Source organism: Belonocnema kinseyi, chromosome 8 (assembly GCF_010883055.1).
Source record: "Belonocnema kinseyi isolate 2016_QV_RU_SX_M_011 chromosome 8, B_treatae_v1, whole genome shotgun sequence".
Taxonomy (NCBI): Eukaryota; Metazoa; Arthropoda; class Insecta; order Hymenoptera; family Cynipidae; genus Belonocnema; species Belonocnema kinseyi.
In genome coordinates, this window is record NC_046664.1 from 81,271,819 (window position 1) to 81,290,363 (window position 18,545).

Consider the following 18,545-nt stretch of genomic DNA (forward strand, 5'->3'; position numbering starts at 1 on the left):
ATCTAGTCGGGAGTGGTGCTGACTGAAAACAGATGATTTGGAGCGATTCGCGCGCCATCTGTTGGTCATTCTAAGGACTTATTGAACTACCCTCGTACATGTGGTTTTCAACATATAAGGTCATTGTTGATTAATACAATGCGCGTTCAAAAATTTTACTAAATTGATTTATCAAAATTGTGGTGTAAAAATGCAAAGTTCCTTATTTAAAGAATATGATTATTATCAACGTGAGCTACAAAATCGTAGTAAATGCTATTCATCAATATTAGATGTAAATTAATCTTTGATAAAAAAAAAGCTCATTTGGAATAAAATAGTTCATTTTCAATCTAAAAATAAAGAATTCGTTGAAATTCTATTATAAAAGATAGGCTTTTCATTTATTCTTTTTCATAAAAAGATAAATAGGCGCGCGCAAGACTACTAGCGATAAGATGAAATGAAACGAAATAAGAAATTTGAAGGGATGTGATTTCGATGAGATTTCAATGAGGTCAGATAATATTTCGATATGATTTCGATGAGTTGAAAAAATATTTCATCGAGATATGGTGAAATGAGATAAAATGAGATGAGATATTTATAAAAATATACTGAGATTTCGACAAGATGAGATGAAGTGAGATTTTGATTAGATTCCGCTAAGATGAGATGATATTTTAATTAGATGATGTGAGATTTTGATCAGATTTTGATCATATTTAGATGAGATTTGAATGATATCTCGATAAGATTTAAATAAGATGTCGATGAGATGAAATAATATTTTAATAGTATTTTAATAAGGTTTTGATAAGATTTCGATTAGATGAGGTAAGATTTCGATGAGATAAATTAATGAGATAGGATTTCTATGAGAATTCTATGACATAAGATGTTGAGAAGTTGAGATTTCTATGAGATTTTGACGAGATTTCGATGAGATTTCTAGAAGATTCCGATGAGATCTTAATGATATTTCAATAAGATTTCAATAAGATGTCGGTGAGATTTCAATATGATGTCGTTGAGATGAAATGATGAGATTTCGATGGGAATTCAATAACATAAGATTTCGATAAGATGAGATTTCGATGAGATTCCGATGAGATTGATAAGATGAGATAATATTTCGATGAGATTTTAAAAAGATTTCGCCTACTTTGACTAATTTTCTAACTTTCTCCTTAAGTTTTCTCCAAAACGGTTAGTTATAAAAAAAGTCAGAAAACAAAAAAGCTGTAATTTTTCTTGTTCTACAACTTTTGTTAACAACTTTTTTAAATATCCTAGTGAGTTTAGGTGAAAAATCATAAAAACTGATTTTGTTGACCTAGATGTCCTTTATGGCTGAAAAAATTGGTAAAATACCTATTTTCCTAATAGGAACAGCAAACTCCTTTGCACATTGCTTCGCGGTTAGGAAATGTTGACATAGTGATGCTATTGTTGCAACATGGGGCGGCTGTAGATACGACAACGAAGGACATGTATACAGCCTTGCACATTGCAGCAAAAGAAGGTCAGGATGAGGTAATGTACAAAGAATTCTCCAAGATAGCTGAACACATCAATGAATTAAATATGTTGTATCTGTTTTGGACACGGCATCGTGAATATCTAATTTAAGTTTCCGTTATTTATTAGTCACTAAGTCACATTTGTAAATTCACTTTTTCTCTTATACAGTCGAACCTCGATTTAGTGATTCTGGATTTAGCGTTTCCGAGAATTGACACCGCGTCGCGGGGCTTTGGGTGAAAGGAGTTGCGAGGAGATTTGGGATGTTCATTCAGGCGTGACCAAACAGAGATACTCTGGCACTAAATCCAGATTTGACTGTATTTCGTTATTCAGCCGAATTTTCTTACTTTATAATTTATCATTTATTTATAGATTACAGTTTACAATTTATGTGTTAACCTTTATTATTTATTGTTTAATAAAAACTTCAGTTACGTCAGTCACACTTTTTGTTCAACGTTATACAAACCACAAAGCATGCAGAGAAGAAAATTCGAATTTGTAACAATTTAAAAAAAAATATAATTTATTATTACTCAATAATGAGTTTAAAAAATGCAAATTCAAATTTTTTTATACACTTTCGCTTTTGTATTTTCACGTGGTTGATTTGAAAAATAAATGTTACTTCAGTTAAATTAGAATTTCCACTGAAACAAAATATAGACACATATTTTTTCTGAATTGTTTAAATTGTTGCTTTTGGTTGAGAGATAGGTAAAAAGTTTACTAGACTCAATTTGCAGAGCATTAAATTCCCGTTAAAATGAGCTTTGACAGAACCCTTTGCGACTTATATTTTATGAGATAATAATTTGTTAACTAAGGGTAGCGTTATTTGGGAGAAGTCTGCGTTAAAAATATTCTGATCTGGTTTTTCTTGTCAGTTCCTCAAAACCAAAGATTGAAAGTTTACAAAACTATTTTTTCTGAAATTCGAAATCCAAAAATAGCCGAGTGGTGGGGACAAATATTTTATAGCAATAAAATTATTTGCAAAACAATTTAGAAAAAAATTTAGTTTAAGAACCACTTGTAGTTGTTCTTCAAAGAAAATAACTTTTTAGATTTAGAAAAAATGTTTACGTTTTCAATAACAAATTGTTATCATTACTTAATTTTTTGTAATCTGCAATGAAGTGATGCGTAAAATATTTAATTTTTCCCAACTTTATAAACGTAAATAAGCCTGCCATCTTTAAAGTCCAAAAATCGAAAAAATAAAAATTTATTTCCGAAAAAGTAATTTTACAAAAAATTCTGTACGACCATTTTTACTATGTTTTTCAGGGTACTTCTCAGTAATAACAACTTTTTATTTAAATATTTTTTTGTTTTTAATATCAAAATTTTAAATAAAAAAAGCGTTTCACGATTTTTTTCGCAAAATAATTTGTCTTACTATTTAACAAGTAGTTATAATAATTATTATTGAATTATGACGCAAAAAAAGTTCTAGAATTTTTTTTTAGATAAAAGTTGACTGAGAATCACTGTGAATAATAAATAATTTATAATAATATAAAAATAAATTGTTGGGCGTAAGAAAGGTGTTACTTGAAATTTTCATGCCTTACACACTACTTTTAAATTTGAAAAATTCTATAATAATTTGGTACAGTTTTGCATAGTTGTTGATTAAAATTTCTTAAAAAATATTTTTTGCGACTAGTATTTCGCTCATAGATTATTGAAAAAATTAATTGTCCTTCCCCAGCGGTTATATCAAAATTTGTTCAGGTTTTCTGTTAGCTGAAGGCATGAAAAAAATTATTATTTAAAAAAATTTGTTTGAAATAAAAAATACATTGTTTAAATCTGAAAATAGTTTATTCTAAAGAACATCTATACTTTAAATGATTTATAAAGTAAATTTTTCAAATAATTTTTTGCGCACAAAATTCTATAGCTTAAAAAATAAAATCGGACCCCCTTTCACTCGGACATTTTTGGATTTCGAAATCCAGAAAATCAGAAAAGAGGTTTTTTTCGAAAAATCGTTAACCTTAATTAACAAATTAAAATCTCACAAACTGTTCGTCACAGAAAGTTCAAAAAGGGATCATTTAAAAGATTTCTTTACTCTCTACAAATTTAGTGAAAATAATTTTTCACCTATATTTTAACCGGACGCAATTATCTGAGTAAATGTATTTAAAAAACTGTTTTAAATCAAAATTTCTCTTTATATTTTGTTCCAGTAAATGGTCTTTTTTCGTCTAATTTGACTGGATTATTTTTCGAAAAATAAAACTGGGATTTAGAGATTAAATTAAGGTTCTTTCACTTTGATGGATAAAAAAATTATTTCCTTGAACTCGGTTGAAACAAATCCTATATTAGTTTCTACTATGGCTTCAAAAGTTCACTGATACGGGGTGTCTATACAAGTGTATAATATCCTACATTCGAATACTTGTAATCTTTTGATGAAGACACCTTAAAAATTGTTCTAATTTGTCATGTAAATAATTTTTGTTCTGTTTCATTTTATTTTTATAATTTTTTATTAATTATTTTAATAATTAGTTTCAGTTTTTTTTGTAATTATAGCTGTAGCATGATTAGAACATTTGTGAAACTTTGCAACAGTAATGTTTAGAAACAAGTGCACGATTTGTCTAAAATGAATTTGATTCATTCTCTTTAAAAGGTAAGCATCTCTCAATGTCTAAACAAAAATTAAAAAATTAACAATGCATGAAAAAAGTGTTAAGAAAAAAGTTAACTCTGTCGATGTTTATCAGAGCAGTAAGGATTATATTGTCGTTTTTTTAAATAAAAAAATTCTTAACTGTACACGGTGCGGTCTGAGAGACCGCACGGCCAGGTCAATACTAATTTGTGACTTTTGTCTCAAATTAGGAATAATTGGGACTTAAAATGATTCTGTAACGTTCGGGTTCCATATATCACGTATCAGAAAAATGGTGCGGTCTTTGTGACCGCACGGCCATACTTTAAGATTAAATTTAAAGGGCCTAAAGTTCCGAAAACGTATCGATTTTTATTATTTAAATCAATAAAAATTTGTCATTTTCCTAACTATATTTATTTAATTATGTTTGTCGCAAATTAATGCCAATAATTTTTCATATTTTTGTTATTAGTTATAGATATTAGTTTAGCTTTTATTTTAGTTTCATATATATTTTTTCGTACACTTGTTGCACGACTAACGTCTGGATTTTTATTTAATTGATGAGTTTAACAAAGTAAAAAAGGCATGGTTTCAAATTCATACAGGTGGCAGCTATTCTGATAGACAACAAGGCGTCAATTACAGCCACAACGAAAAATGGATTTACACCTCTGCATATTGCTGCTAAATATGGGAATATAAATGTAACCAAAATTCTTATGCAAAAAGACAGCAAGCTGGATGCACAAGGAAAGGTTCGTTTTTTAAATTAATTTTTGTTACTCTCAGGCTTTGCAGAACAAAATGCTTTTAACCTGGCAGTAAAAGGGTGATTTTGAATGAAAATAGGGGATCAACTGTAGAACGAATTCTTCTGAATAAATTTTTTGTTTGTTTGAAAACAAAATAGTTGAATTTTGAAAAAAAATTGTTTACTAAAGAAAGATAAATGTTTGAAAAAATAAATACATTTTTAACCAAAAAGTTGCATTTTTATCCAAATAATTGAACTTTCAAACAAAAAGATGAATTTTAAAAAATCAACTTTAAACAAAATAGTTGAACTTTGAACCAAATAGTCGAACTATAAACGATGAAATTAACTTTTGACAAAATAGTTGAATTTTAAAAACAAAAATATAAATTTTTAACTAAAAAATATGGACTTTGAACATAAAAGTTAATTTTCAACAAAATAGTCTACTTTTCTACCAAATTGTTGAATTTTCAAAAAAAAAAATTAATTTTTTACGATAAGAAATTAATTTTCTACTGCATGATATAAATTTCCAACAAAAAAGTTGAGTTCTCAAGCTGAATACTTAAATTTTCTTTAAAAATTTGAATTTGAAATCAGAAAAGATAAATTTTCAGCAAAATAGATATTTTTCAGCCAAAAGAATTTTCAAATAAATAAATTTTCAACCAAATAGTGCAATTTTATACAAAAGTTTTGAATTTTAAAACAAAAAAGACGAATTAAAAAAAAGGTACAACTTTCAACAAAATAGTTTAATTAAAAAAAAGTACAACTTTCAACAAAATTGTTGAATTTTTACACAAATAGTCGAACTTTAAAGAAAAAATTTAATTTTTTACAAAATAGTTGAATTTTTAACTCAAAAATGTGAATTTTAAATAAAGATGTTAAATTTTAAACAAATAATGGAATTTCAAACCAAATTTTTGAATTTTCAAACAAAAAAGACGAAATAAATGGAAAACTTTCAACAAAATAGTTTAGTTTAAAAAATTGTGCAACTTTCAAAAAAATAGTTGAATTAAAAAAAATAGTCGATCTTTCAAGGAAAAAGTTAATTTTCTGCAATCCATTTGAATTTTGAAATAAAAAATATGAATTTTCAATAAAGAAGTTAATTTTCAACAAAATAGTGCTGTTTTATACCAATTTTTTGAATTTTTAAACAATAAAGACGACAAAAATGGAACAACTTTTAACAAAAAAGTTCAATTTTGATACAAATAGTCGAAATTTCAAGGAAAAAGTTAATTTTCTACAAAATAATTGAATTCTTAACTCAAAACTGTGAATTTTCGATAAAGAAGTTAAAATTCAACCAAATAATGCAATTTTATACCTAATTTTTGAATTTTCAAACAAAAAAGTCAAAAAAAAAAAATGGTAAAACTTTCAACAAAATGGTTGAATTAAAAAAAAATAGTTGAACTTTCAAGGAAAAAGTTAATTTTCTACAATCCATTTGAATTTTGAACTAAAAAATATGAATTTTCAATAAAGAAGTTAATTTTCAACAAAATAGTGCTGTTTTATACCGATTGTTTGAATTTTTAAACAATAAAGACGAAAAAAATGGAACAACTTTTAACAAAAAAGTTCAATTTTTATACAAATAGTCGAACTTTCAAGGAAAAAGATAATTTTCTACAAAATAGTTGAATTTTTAACTCAAAAATGTGAATTTTCAATAAAGAAGTTAAAATTCAACCAAATAATGCAATTTTGTACCAAATTTTTGAATTTTCAAACAAAAAAGACGAAAAAAAATGGTAAAACTTTCAACAAAATAGTGGAATTAAAAAAAAAAGTTGAACTTTCAAGGTAAAAGTTAATTTTCTACAATCCATTTGAATTGTGAACTAAAAAATATGAATTTTCAATACAGAAGTTAATTTTCAACAAAATAGTGCAATTTTCTACTAAAATTTTCAATTATCAAAGAAAAAAGCGAATTTAAAAAAAAAATTGGTACAACTTTGAACAAATTAGTTAATTTTAAAAAAATGGTACAACTTTAACAAAATAGTGCAGTTTTATACCAAACTTTTGAATTTTAAAACGAAAAAGATGGGAAAAAATTGTGCAACTTTTAAAAAAATAGTTGAAACACGAATTTAAAAAAAAATAGTTCAACTTTCAACAAAATAGTTTAATTAAAAAAAAAGTACAACTTTCAACAAAATTGTTGAATTTTTACACAAATAGTCGAATTTTCGAAGGAAAAAGTTAATTTTCTACAAAACTTTTGAATTTTTAACTCCAAAATATGAATTTTCAATAAAGAAGATAATTTTCAACAAAATAGTGCAATTTTCTACGAAAATTTTGAATTTTCAATAAAGGAGTTAATTTTCAACCAAATAGTGCAATTTTATATCAAATTTTTAAATAAAAAAGACGAAATAAAAAAAAATGGCAAAATTTTCAACAAAATAGTTGAATTTTCAAGCAAATAGTCGAGCTTTCAAGGAAAAAGTTAATTTTCTACAAAATAGTTGAATTTTTAACTCAAAAATGTGAATTTTCAATAAAGAAGTTAATTTCCAACGAAACAGTGAGGTTTTATACCAAATTTTTTAATGTTCAAATAAAACAAAAAAAGAACTTGATTAAAAATTAGAATTTTCAACCAAATTCACAAAAATCATCCAATAAAAATTTGCATTTTTAGACAAAAAAGATTAAAATATTACTTAAATATTAATAATAATTAATAAAACATAAAATCAAAATTGAATTAAAATGTCGAATTCTTAATCTAAATTGACGCATTTGCAACTAAATAGTGCAATTTTTAATATATAAAAAATTGAATTATAAATATAGCAGACAATTCTTGACGAAATAGTCGATTTTTCCACTAAATTGTTGAATTTTTTAACAAAAAAAGATTTAATTCACTTTTTTAAGATTCATATTTTCGGGTTGAAATTTCAACTATTTTCTACAAAATTCAAGTTTCAAGCAAGAAATTTAATTTTAAACTTTTTTAATTTAATTAAATTATTTTAATTAATTTTAATTGAAAAATAAAAATTTTACTAAAAGCGGTGAATTTTGAAACCAAAAAGACAATTTTTCAACAAATTAGTTACATTTTCAAACAATAAAGATTTTTTGGTTAAAAATAAAACAAAATTCAATCAATTCTGAATTTCTTAATCCAAATAGATTAATTTTGAAATAAATTGTTGCATTTCTAATGAAAAAGTTTTTATTTTCCACAAAAAATATTATTTTCATCCAAGAAAGATGAATTTTCAATAAAAAAGTTAATTTTCAATCAGATAGTTGAATTTTCAAATGAAAAAGACGAATTTCATACAAAAAAGGTAAATTTTCATTTCGAAAATATGAATCATAGAAAAGTTAAGTTTTAACTAAATAGTTTAATTTACACCAAATAGACAAATTATTATTTTTATTATTATTATTTTCAACCAAGAAAGATAAAGTTTCAAATAATGAAATAAATTTTCAAACCAAAATTTTTATTTTCATACAGCTAGTTGAACTTTCAAAGAAAAAAGGCGAATTAAAATAAAAAATGGTACACCTTTCAACAAAAAAGTTCAATTTTTAACCAAATAGTCGAAATTTTAACGAAAAAGTTAAGGTTCTATAAAATAGTTGAATTTCCAACACAAAAATATAAATTTTTAATAAAAAAGTTCATTTTAAACCAAATAAATAAAAATTTCTACAAACTTGCTGAATTTTTAAACGAAAAATATCATTTTTAACCAAGAATAGTTAAATTAAAACAAAATTGAATTTTAAATAAAGAAATTCATTTTTAACCAAATAGTTCATTTTGTAATAATATATTTAACTTATTTACCAAATAGTTGAACTTTCAAGGGGAAAGTTAAATGTTTACAAAATAGTAGAATTTTTAAGAAAAAAAATTTCAATAAGGAACACAATTTTCAATAAAACAGTTGAATCTTCAACAAAATAATTAACTCAATCAAAATAGATTAATTTATAAGCAAACCATTACAGTTTTCACCAAAAAAGACGGAATATTTACCAAAATTGTTGGTACATTTTTTTCAGTGAATTTTTGTAGAAGACAGTTGAATTTTCAAATTTTAATATTAAATTTGTAATAAAAGTTTATTTTCAACTAAGAAAGATGAATTGTCAACCAAAAAGGTGATTTTTGTACGAAAAAAAAGAAAAATTATTTTGGATCCAAAAGGCCGAATTTTCTATCTAAAAAAAACTAATGGCTTCAACAAAATAGTTGAATTTACGATAAACAAAGACGACTTAATAATAAAATAGTGGAATTTGCAATAAAACAATTGAATCTAGAAGCAAATAGAATTTCTAACCAAAAGAGATGAATCATGGCCCAAAAATATATTAGCAGAGTTAAAAAAATAACAATAACTTTCAATGAAATGTAAATAAATTTTCGTATTAAATGAGAGGAAAACAAATCATCTGGAAAATAGGGGGGGGGGGGGAGATACTGTAAAAAAAGGGGAATCTGTACAATCTGGAATAATAAAAATATTTATTTTTTTAAAAAATAAATTGATATATTTTATTTGTTGCACTAAAAAAAATTCTTTACAGAACAAAATTACTCCTTTGCATTTGGCGTGTCACTATGATCATCCAAATGTTGCACAATTATTATTAGAAAAGGGAGCGTCTACGCAACTTTCTTCTCAAAATGGACACACGCCTTTGCATATTGCAGCTCGAAAAAATCAGGTAATTTTTTGAAAAATTATGGAAAATTGGTTAAAATCTAAGCTTTTCCATGTCCGGGAACGAATGATACGATTGAAGATTATGATAAAAATTTCAATTCTACGATGGCCAGTTCACGACTCGTCCTGACATATTCAAATTTTTTTTAAATATAGTAAATAAGAGTTCATTTAGGCTTGATTAATCCCTAGAAAATTTGAAATTTTTTTGTCTGAATCCACAATTTTAGATAATGTCTAGTACTATTGATTGTTATTTCGAATATTGTAAATCTTTTGATTTATTATTACTGAATAAAATAAAATAGAATAAATTAAGACACGGATATTTTTTCATTTCGATAAAAAAAGTTTTTCATTATTTTTGTGAAAATTCTCAAATCCATAGTAATAGTTGACAATTAAAAAATAATAATTTTTAGATGGACACAGCTTCTATTTTATTGGAACATGGAGCAAAAGCAAATGTTGAATCGAAAGCTGGCTTCACACCGTTGCATTTGAGTGCTCAGAAAGGTCATTACGATATGACAAACTTGCTTATCGAGCATGGAGCTGATCCTAATCATAAAGCGAAGGTAATAATTTAAATATTATAAATATTGCTGGGTGAAAAGTAAATTTATTATTAAAAAATTATTTTTAAACGAAAAATGACGATTTTTCAACCAAGTGATTGAATTATGAAATGATTTTCCAGCAAAAAAGTTTAATTTTCAAAGAAGAATGTAATAGTCGATGTTTTGATAAATGAAGGAATTAATTTTTAATAAAAAAGAGTTGAATTCAACCAAAACAGATTAATTTCAAACCAAAAAGATGCATTTTTCACAAAAAATACAATTATACAAAAAGACGAATTTTTGAACAAAGACAAAATTTTAATTGAAGAAAGAAAAAGCATTGCAAATAAATTGATAAATTTTTCAACCAAACAGTTGCACTTTTAACCAAACAGTTAAATTTTCAACAAAGAAAATTAATTTTCTACCAAAAGAAAATTTTCTAAATGAATTTTCATTATAACAAAAAGATTAGTTTCCTACAAAAAATGCGATTTCCTAACGAAATACAAACATTTTTAATTAAAAAGTTCAATTTTCTACCAGAAATGGAACAGTTAAATTTTAAGTTTAAAAAATCAATTCTGAACAAAAAGCGAATCTTCAACAAAACAGTTGCAATATTAATCGAAAACTGCAATTACTTTTAAAAAGATTTCAAACTAAAAAGACCAATTTTCTACTAAACTATAAATATAAATGTACAACGGAGAAGTTAATTTTAAACCAAATATTAGAATTTCTACCAAAAAATACAAAATTGAAACCAAATATTTGAATTTTTAATTTAAAAACCTAATATTCGACAATAATAAACGCTTTTTCAACAAAGAAGTTCACTTTTCAACCAAATAGATCAATTTTAAGCCAAACAGTAGCATTTTAACGAAAAAAATTTATTGTCCACCAAAAAAGACCAATTTTTAACCAAATAGTTGAATTTTCTACCAAACAAGATACATTTCCAAGCAGAAATGAAACAGTTAAGTTTTTAGTTAAAAAATCAGTATAATAATATATAATAATATAATAATATAATTTTCTACCAAAAAATACAACATTTCAACCAAATATTTAAATTTTTAATTAAAAACCTTCATTTTCAACCAAAAAGAATGCTTTTTTTAAAAGAAAATGTTAAAATTTTTAGCTAAGAAATGGGGGTTTTACGATAACAAAAAATAAGAATTTTTAACAAATATTAACAAAAAAAGAACTTTTTAAAATTCAGATCTAAAACATTTTTTTTTATCTTCTGCCTATGAATATAAATGTTCTACCAGAAAGCTAATTTTGAACCAAATAATTTCATTTTCTTCAAACAAACAAAAACAACAACAAAATTTGGGCGAATAGTTAAACTTTCAGTTAAAAAGCCTTAATTATCAACAACAAAAACCTTTTTCAAAAAAATATTATAATTTTTTACCAAAGAAGATAAATTTTCAAGCAGAAACGAATTATTTACATTTTTAGTTGAAAAAGTCAGATTTCAACAAAAAATTAACGAACAAGAAAAAAACAATTCTATTTTCAACAATACCATTCCATTTTTAAGATATTGTAATTTTCTACCAAAGAATACCAAATTTGCACCAAATATTTAAATGTTCAAATATGAAACTTAATTTTGAAAAAAATGTTTTTTTTTAATATTAACATTTTCAACTAAAGAGATCAAATTTCAACCAAACATTTGCATTTTTGATAAAAAAAATGATTTTCTACCAAAATAAAACGAATTTCCCACCACCAAACAAATATCAATTTTTAACAATAAATATAATTTTCAACGAAACAGTTTAATTTTTTAAATCAAAATAGATGAATTTGAAACTTAAAAAGATGACTTTTCAACCAAAAACTACGAATATTTTACCAAATATTTGACAAAACGATAAAGAATTAATTTAACCAAAGCTAGTAACATTTTATTAGTATTTATTTAGTTTGTATTTAAGTGGATAACGAGAAAAAGGGAAACAGAGGGGAATTGAAAAATGATGAAAGAAAATTGTTATTTTGTTATTCTAGAATTTCATTCACTTGGCTAAAAGTTTAATTATTTGTTTAAATTAGATTTTTTTTGGTTGAAAATTTATAACTTTGGTTCAAAGTTCGTTTCCTTTCTGGTTAACAAATTTTTTTTATCTGAAAATTGAGGTATATCATTTTTGGTTGAGATTTATTTTGTTGTTGTTAAAAATTCAACAATTTAGTTTGAAATCTTTTTTTGGTTGAAAATTTTCCTATTTGGTTGTAAATTTCTGTATTTTGTTGAAAATTCGTCTTATATGGTAAAAAATTAATCTTCTTTTTTGAAAATTTATCATTTTTTAATAATTGGTAAAAAGCAACAGTAAGAAAAAATTCACCTATAAAAATTATTGTTAAAATGATTATTTTTCGTAAGTTTTGAACTTCTTTCGTAATATATAATATATGTTTTTTACATTAATATATATTTTTTGCATGATAATCTGCAGATTAAAAAATAATAGTTTAAATACATACATTTCGGGAATTTTGCCTATCCTTTGGCATGAAAGTTTCTCATATTTGATTAGAGAAAATACATTGTTCTAAAAAATATGTAATTTCCGCTAATCTTCTGGAAACAATACTTAACGATTCAGATCTGTTAAAAAATCAAGAATAATTCGTAAATGTTAGGGAATTATCAAAACATGTAAAAATGAGAACTTTCTTTAATTCTTTGGAAAAATTTTCTTAATATTTGCACAAATCAAACGAAAATTTTCAATTTAAGTATCAAAATGTTCAAAATGTTCTGTAAAATTGAAATCGCCACTTAAAGATAAGACAAAAAAGCAATTCCAAGATGAATTGTTGATGATTCAAGCCACTAAAAAAATTAGAAAAGTTTATCTAGTTTTGAGGTCTGTTTTAAATCTCAAAGTAACACTAAACAAAATTAGAATAAAATCGTCAGTTTCCATAAAAATTAAAATTTTCTTCCGCAATATTAATTTTCTTAATAATTTCGTAACTTTAGGAAGAATTCCCGAACTTTTCCTGAATTTTACCTACAGTTTTCAATAAAATTTTCCTAACTTTTAAATAAATTCACAAATTTTTGTACAGATTTTTCGTATGGATTGTTAGGCCCTGATAATAAACTGAAATTATTTGGATAAAGAAAAAACTGTTTTTTTTGCAGAATGGACTGACTGCTTTACATTTATGCGCCCAAGAAGATTTTATTAGAGTAGCTTCAATTTTAGTTAAGAATGGCGGCAATATTGAAAATCAGACGCAAACTGGTTATAGACCGATTCACGTGGCCGCCCATTTCGGAAATTTGTCAATGATACGCTTTTTACTAAAACATAATGCTGAAATCGATGTTAGGAATAATCAAATGTACACTCCGTTGCATCAAGCCGCTCAACAAGGACATGCGCATGTCGTGTCTGCGCTTATAGAGGGGAATGCTTCACACCGAGCTCGTACAAACGTAAGTTTCTTTATTTATTTAAATCATAATTTTTTTTCAATTTTCTGTCATCATTTTCCAGTGTTCAATAATAATAATGTGTAATAATGTAGCAGGCTTTCATCTGACAGATTATTACATGTTATTATATTCGGCGGCTCTATGATTTAAAAAATTCATATATTGTACTAAAATTTAAGGAAATTGTTCGAAATATATATGTCTGATCATTTGAGTAATTATTTTATTTAAATAATGCCAATTTGATCATTCTATTTTAATAAGGGCTCTAAAGCCCTGTTCTCAGTTACATTCTAAATCAAAAATTTATAAAATTATACTATTTAAACAAAATAAAATCTGAACTAAGTCAGACAGACTTTTTCTTATATATTTTGCATCATTTTCCAAAAGTTGAACACAATATTGATTATTTACAATTTTCAAATCATAAAACCACGGAACATAAACTATGTAATTGGTCACGTGATAATCTGGATCATACCCTTAAAGCGTGTATAAAATCTTTACATAAATTTTATTGTTAAGCAAAACATTTTTCTTTTTTTTAATAGCAAAAATCAACTTAAAATTAGAAACGTCTTGAATTAATAAGGCAGAGGATGAAGCCACAATTATCGGTACTTTGAAAAATATAATTATTATTTAATCTTCGAGGCAGATAAATAATAATCTCTGGTTTAATATATTATTTTGAATTCACATTGAATTCCTTTAAGTCCAATGAAGTTTTTTGAACTCTTTAAAGTTCTTGTAATTATTTTTAATTATTTATTATTGATAAATATTTTGAATTTTTGAAGCTTCTTGAAATCTGTTGAATTCCTCGAAATTTTACGAATTCTCTGAATGTACTGAAGTCCTTCAATTTACTATATTTCCATTAATAATGTTGAATCTCTAAAATTCTGAGAATTTCCTGAATTCCTTGAAATTCTGATTGTTTCTTGAATCCTTGGAAATCCTGCAATATTCTGAATTCCCTAAATTTATTGGATATCTGGAATGCCTTGAATTTATCGAATTCCTTGAATATTCTGAATTCTTTCAAATATTCGGTATTACCTAACTTCTTGAAATTTTCAGAATTTCGTAATTACTATGAATCCTGCAATATTTTGAATTCCTAAAGTGTATTGAATTCTGTAAATCCCCTGAATTCCTTCATTACTTGGACTTTCTAAAATGCCTTGAATTCTCTCAACTTTCCGAATTCTTTCAGTTCTCTGAACGCTTTAAAATTCTCTGAATTCCTTGAAATCTTTGAATTTCCTGAATAACTTGAATATTTGGAATTTCTTGAGGTCCTTAAATATTCTGAATTCCATATATTCTTTGAAATTCTTAAATTGCCGAATACCTCTGAAATCGCTGAATTCCTTAAATGCTTTGAAATCCTTGGAATCCTCTGAATTGCTTGAAGTTCTTTAAATATCCTAAATTTCTTAAACATTCGTATTTCTCTAAATTCCTGAAAACCTCTAAGTTTCTTCAATTCTCTTAATTCCCTGATATCCTTGAATATTCTGATTCTCTGGATTCTTAAAAATCTCAGAATGTTCAAAATTTCTTGAATTTTCTGAAATCCTTGAATATTTGGAATTTCTAAAATTGATTGAATTCTCTGAAACCTCTAAATTCCTTGATTAATTTGAGTTCCTAAAATTCCGTCAGTTCTCTAAAGTTCCTGAATTCCGTCAATTTTTTTAATTTCTTGAATCCCCTAAATGCTCATAAACGTCTAAAATTCTCTGAATTCCCTTAACTCTTTGAATTTCCTTAATTTGCCAGAATATTCTAAATTTCCTGAGTTCCTTGTATACTTTGAATTCTCTAAATTCCTGAAAATCTCTGAAGTCGTTGAATTCTTTCAATTCTTTGAAATCCATGTAATTATCTAAATCTCTTGAAGGCTTAAAATATGCTGAATTTCCTAATATTCGGATTTTCCTAAATCCTTGAAAATCTCTGAATGTCTTAAATTCTCTGTAATCTTCAAATTCTCTGTAATCTTCAAATACTATGAATTCCTAAAATTCTATGAATTCTCTAAATCCCCTGAATTCCTTGATTATTTTGACTTCCTGAAATTCCTTGAGTTCCTTAAGGTTCCTGAATTCCGTCAATTGCTTGAATTTCCTGAATACTCTGAGACACCTGAAATGAATATTCTGAATTTCATGAATTTTGTCATTTCTCCGAATTTCTGAGAATCTCGGGATATGTTGAATTCTCTAAAATCAATCGATTTGCTTAAATCCTAGAATTCCATTAATTCTCAGAATTCCTTGAATTCCTGAAATTCCCGGGAATCCTTGAATTTCCTAAATGCTTCGAAATCCTTGCAGTTTTTAGAATTCTCTAAAGTATTTTAATATTATGATTTCCCTGAATTCCTGAAATTCTCTGAATTTCTTCTAATTCTCTAAAATCCTTGAATTTTCTGAATCCCCTGAATTCCATTCATATTCTCAATTCTTGAAATTCTCGCAATTCCCCGAATTCTTGAAATTCCTTGAATTCCATTAATTTCCTGAATTTTCTGAAATCCCTTAATATGATCAAACTCCAAATTCTTTCAATTTTTCCGAATTCCTCTAAATTCTTTTCAATATTTTATAATACTTGGATTTCAAGGAATTTTCAGAATTCAGTAAAGTTTAAGAATTCAGATAGAGGGAATTCTTAGAATTCGAAAAATTTCGATAACTCAGAGAATTTTACGAGTTTAGAGAATTTAAAGTACTTGAAAATAATACCAGGAATTAAAAAATTCAGACGAATTCAAATTATTCGGAGAATTTATATAAATTCAGAATATTTTGGACACTAAAAGAATTTAAAAGTTTTAAAGAATTCAAAAGCAACACAAGGAATTTAACAGAATGAAAATAAAAATAAAATAATTTCAAATAGTATACTAAATCAGAGAGTTTTAATTACTAAATCTGTCTATTCTTTGTAGCGTAGAATGTCTAAAAACGAGGGATCGACTTGAAAATCAGAGAGTTTCTTTAATTAGACGACTCCAAGTTTTGTTTAATGGAGGTATCGAATTACTGAGAAAAATTTTGTGATTTTTTTAATCAGATTTAAAAATATGTTCCGACGTTTCAAAGATAATTTATCCTTGATCATTTATCATTTATCTAGTATTAATTACTAGTACAATGCAAATCTTTTAATTGACTTCACAGGATGGCTTAACAGCCCTAAATATCGCTCAAAAGTTAGGATACATATCTGTGATGGAAGTCTTGAAGGGACTCTCGTATGATGGTGTAACACCCGACAACAAAAATTGGGAAGAAAAGTACAAAGTGATTGCACCCGAAAGTTTGCAGGAAACGAGTCTTATGTCCGATTCAGATGATGAAGGAGGTAATGTATTTAGAAAATAGAATCCTAATTTTTAGGGTTTTTTAGTCCCAGAAAGAAGCTCTTACAGTTTTAAAACACAACTTAGTAAACTCAGGGCACTCAGGGAACTTAGGGAACTCAAAGAATTCAACTTAGAAAACTCAGGGATCTCAGGGAACCTGAGAATTCAACTCAGATAACTCAGGGAGCTCAGACAATTGAGAAAACTCATAGAATTTAGGGAATTATAGAATTCAACTCCTAGAACTCAGAGAATTCAACTCAGAGAACTTAGGGACCTCAAATAATTTAAAGAACTCATAGAATTGAGGGAAGTCTGAAAATTCAACTCAGATAACTTAGGGAGCTCAGAGAATTGAGGAAACTCATAGAATTCAGGGAATTTAGAGAATTCAACTCAGAAAACTCAGTTATCTCAAAGAACTCAGGACAACTAGAAAAATCAAAGAACTCAGGGGACTCAGAGAATTTAACTCAGAGAACTCAGGGATCTCAGATGATTTAGGGAGCTCATAGAATTCAGAGAATTTAGAGAATTCAACTCAGGGAAATCACAGATTTCAACTTACCGATCTCACAGAATTCAGCTCAGAGAACTCACAGAATTCAACTCAGAGATCTCACAGAATTCAACTCAGAAAACTCAGGGATCTCAAAGAACTTAGGACATACAGAGAACTCAGGACAGGTGGGAGAACCAGAGAACACAGAGAACCCATCAAACTCAGAGAACTTTGAGAACTCAGTGAATTAAAGAAATTCATAGAATTTAGGGAAGTCAGAGAATTCAACTCAGGAAACTCAGGGCTCTCAGCGAAGTCAGGACATACAGCTAACGCAGGACAACTAGGAAAATCAAAAGACTCAGAGAACCCATCAAACTCAGGTAACTTCGAAAACTCAGAGAATTCCACCTAGAGTATTCAACTCAGGGACCTCAGAGAACTGAAGATACCTAGGGAACTCAGATAACTCAGGGAGCTGAGATAATTCAGGGATCTCAGAGAACTCGAGAAAACTTGGAAAATCAGAGAACTCAAGGAACCCATAAAACTCAGGGAAATCCGAGAACTCAGAGAAGGGACCTCAGATAATTAAGGGAACTCATAGAATTAAGGAACTCCGAGAATTCAACTCAGAAAACTCAGGGATCTCATGGAACTCAGGAAAAAACAGAGAACTTATGACACCCAGGAAAATCAGAGAAATCAGTGACCTCAGGGCACGCAGACAACTTAGGACACTCAGGGAACTCAAAGAACCAAGAAAACTCAGATAATTGAATTCAGAGAACTCAGGGACCTCAGCAAATTTAGGGAACTCATAGAATTCGGGGAACTCAGAGAATTCAATTCCGGAAGCTCAGTACATGCAGAAAACTCAGGACAACTAACAAGGAAACTATCCCAGGTGTCCCTCACCGATTTTGATGAAACTGCAATATGTTGTAATACATCGAAAAATAAGAGACACGTATTTTTTTTTATCG

At 26.7% G+C, this 18,545-nt stretch overlaps 1 protein-coding gene across 6 annotated transcripts in view; it reads left to right on the forward strand.

The window, feature by feature from the left end:
* Positions 1-18,545, forward strand: part of LOC117178749 (ankyrin-3-like) — a 108,706-nt gene that overhangs the window by 54,582 nt on the left and 35,579 nt on the right. For all 6 annotated transcript variants that reach the window (XM_033370187.1, XM_033370185.1, XM_033370186.1 and 3 more), the window contains exons 10-15: positions 1,369-1,515; positions 4,753-4,902; positions 9,495-9,635; positions 10,057-10,212; positions 13,379-13,675; positions 16,873-17,056. In XM_033370187.1, the coding sequence (XP_033226078.1) occupies positions 1,369-1,515; positions 4,753-4,902; positions 9,495-9,635; positions 10,057-10,212; positions 13,379-13,675; positions 16,873-17,056 (1,075 nt within the window). The remainder of the gene's footprint in view (positions 1-1,368; positions 1,516-4,752; positions 4,903-9,494; positions 9,636-10,056; positions 10,213-13,378; positions 13,676-16,872; positions 17,057-18,545) is intronic.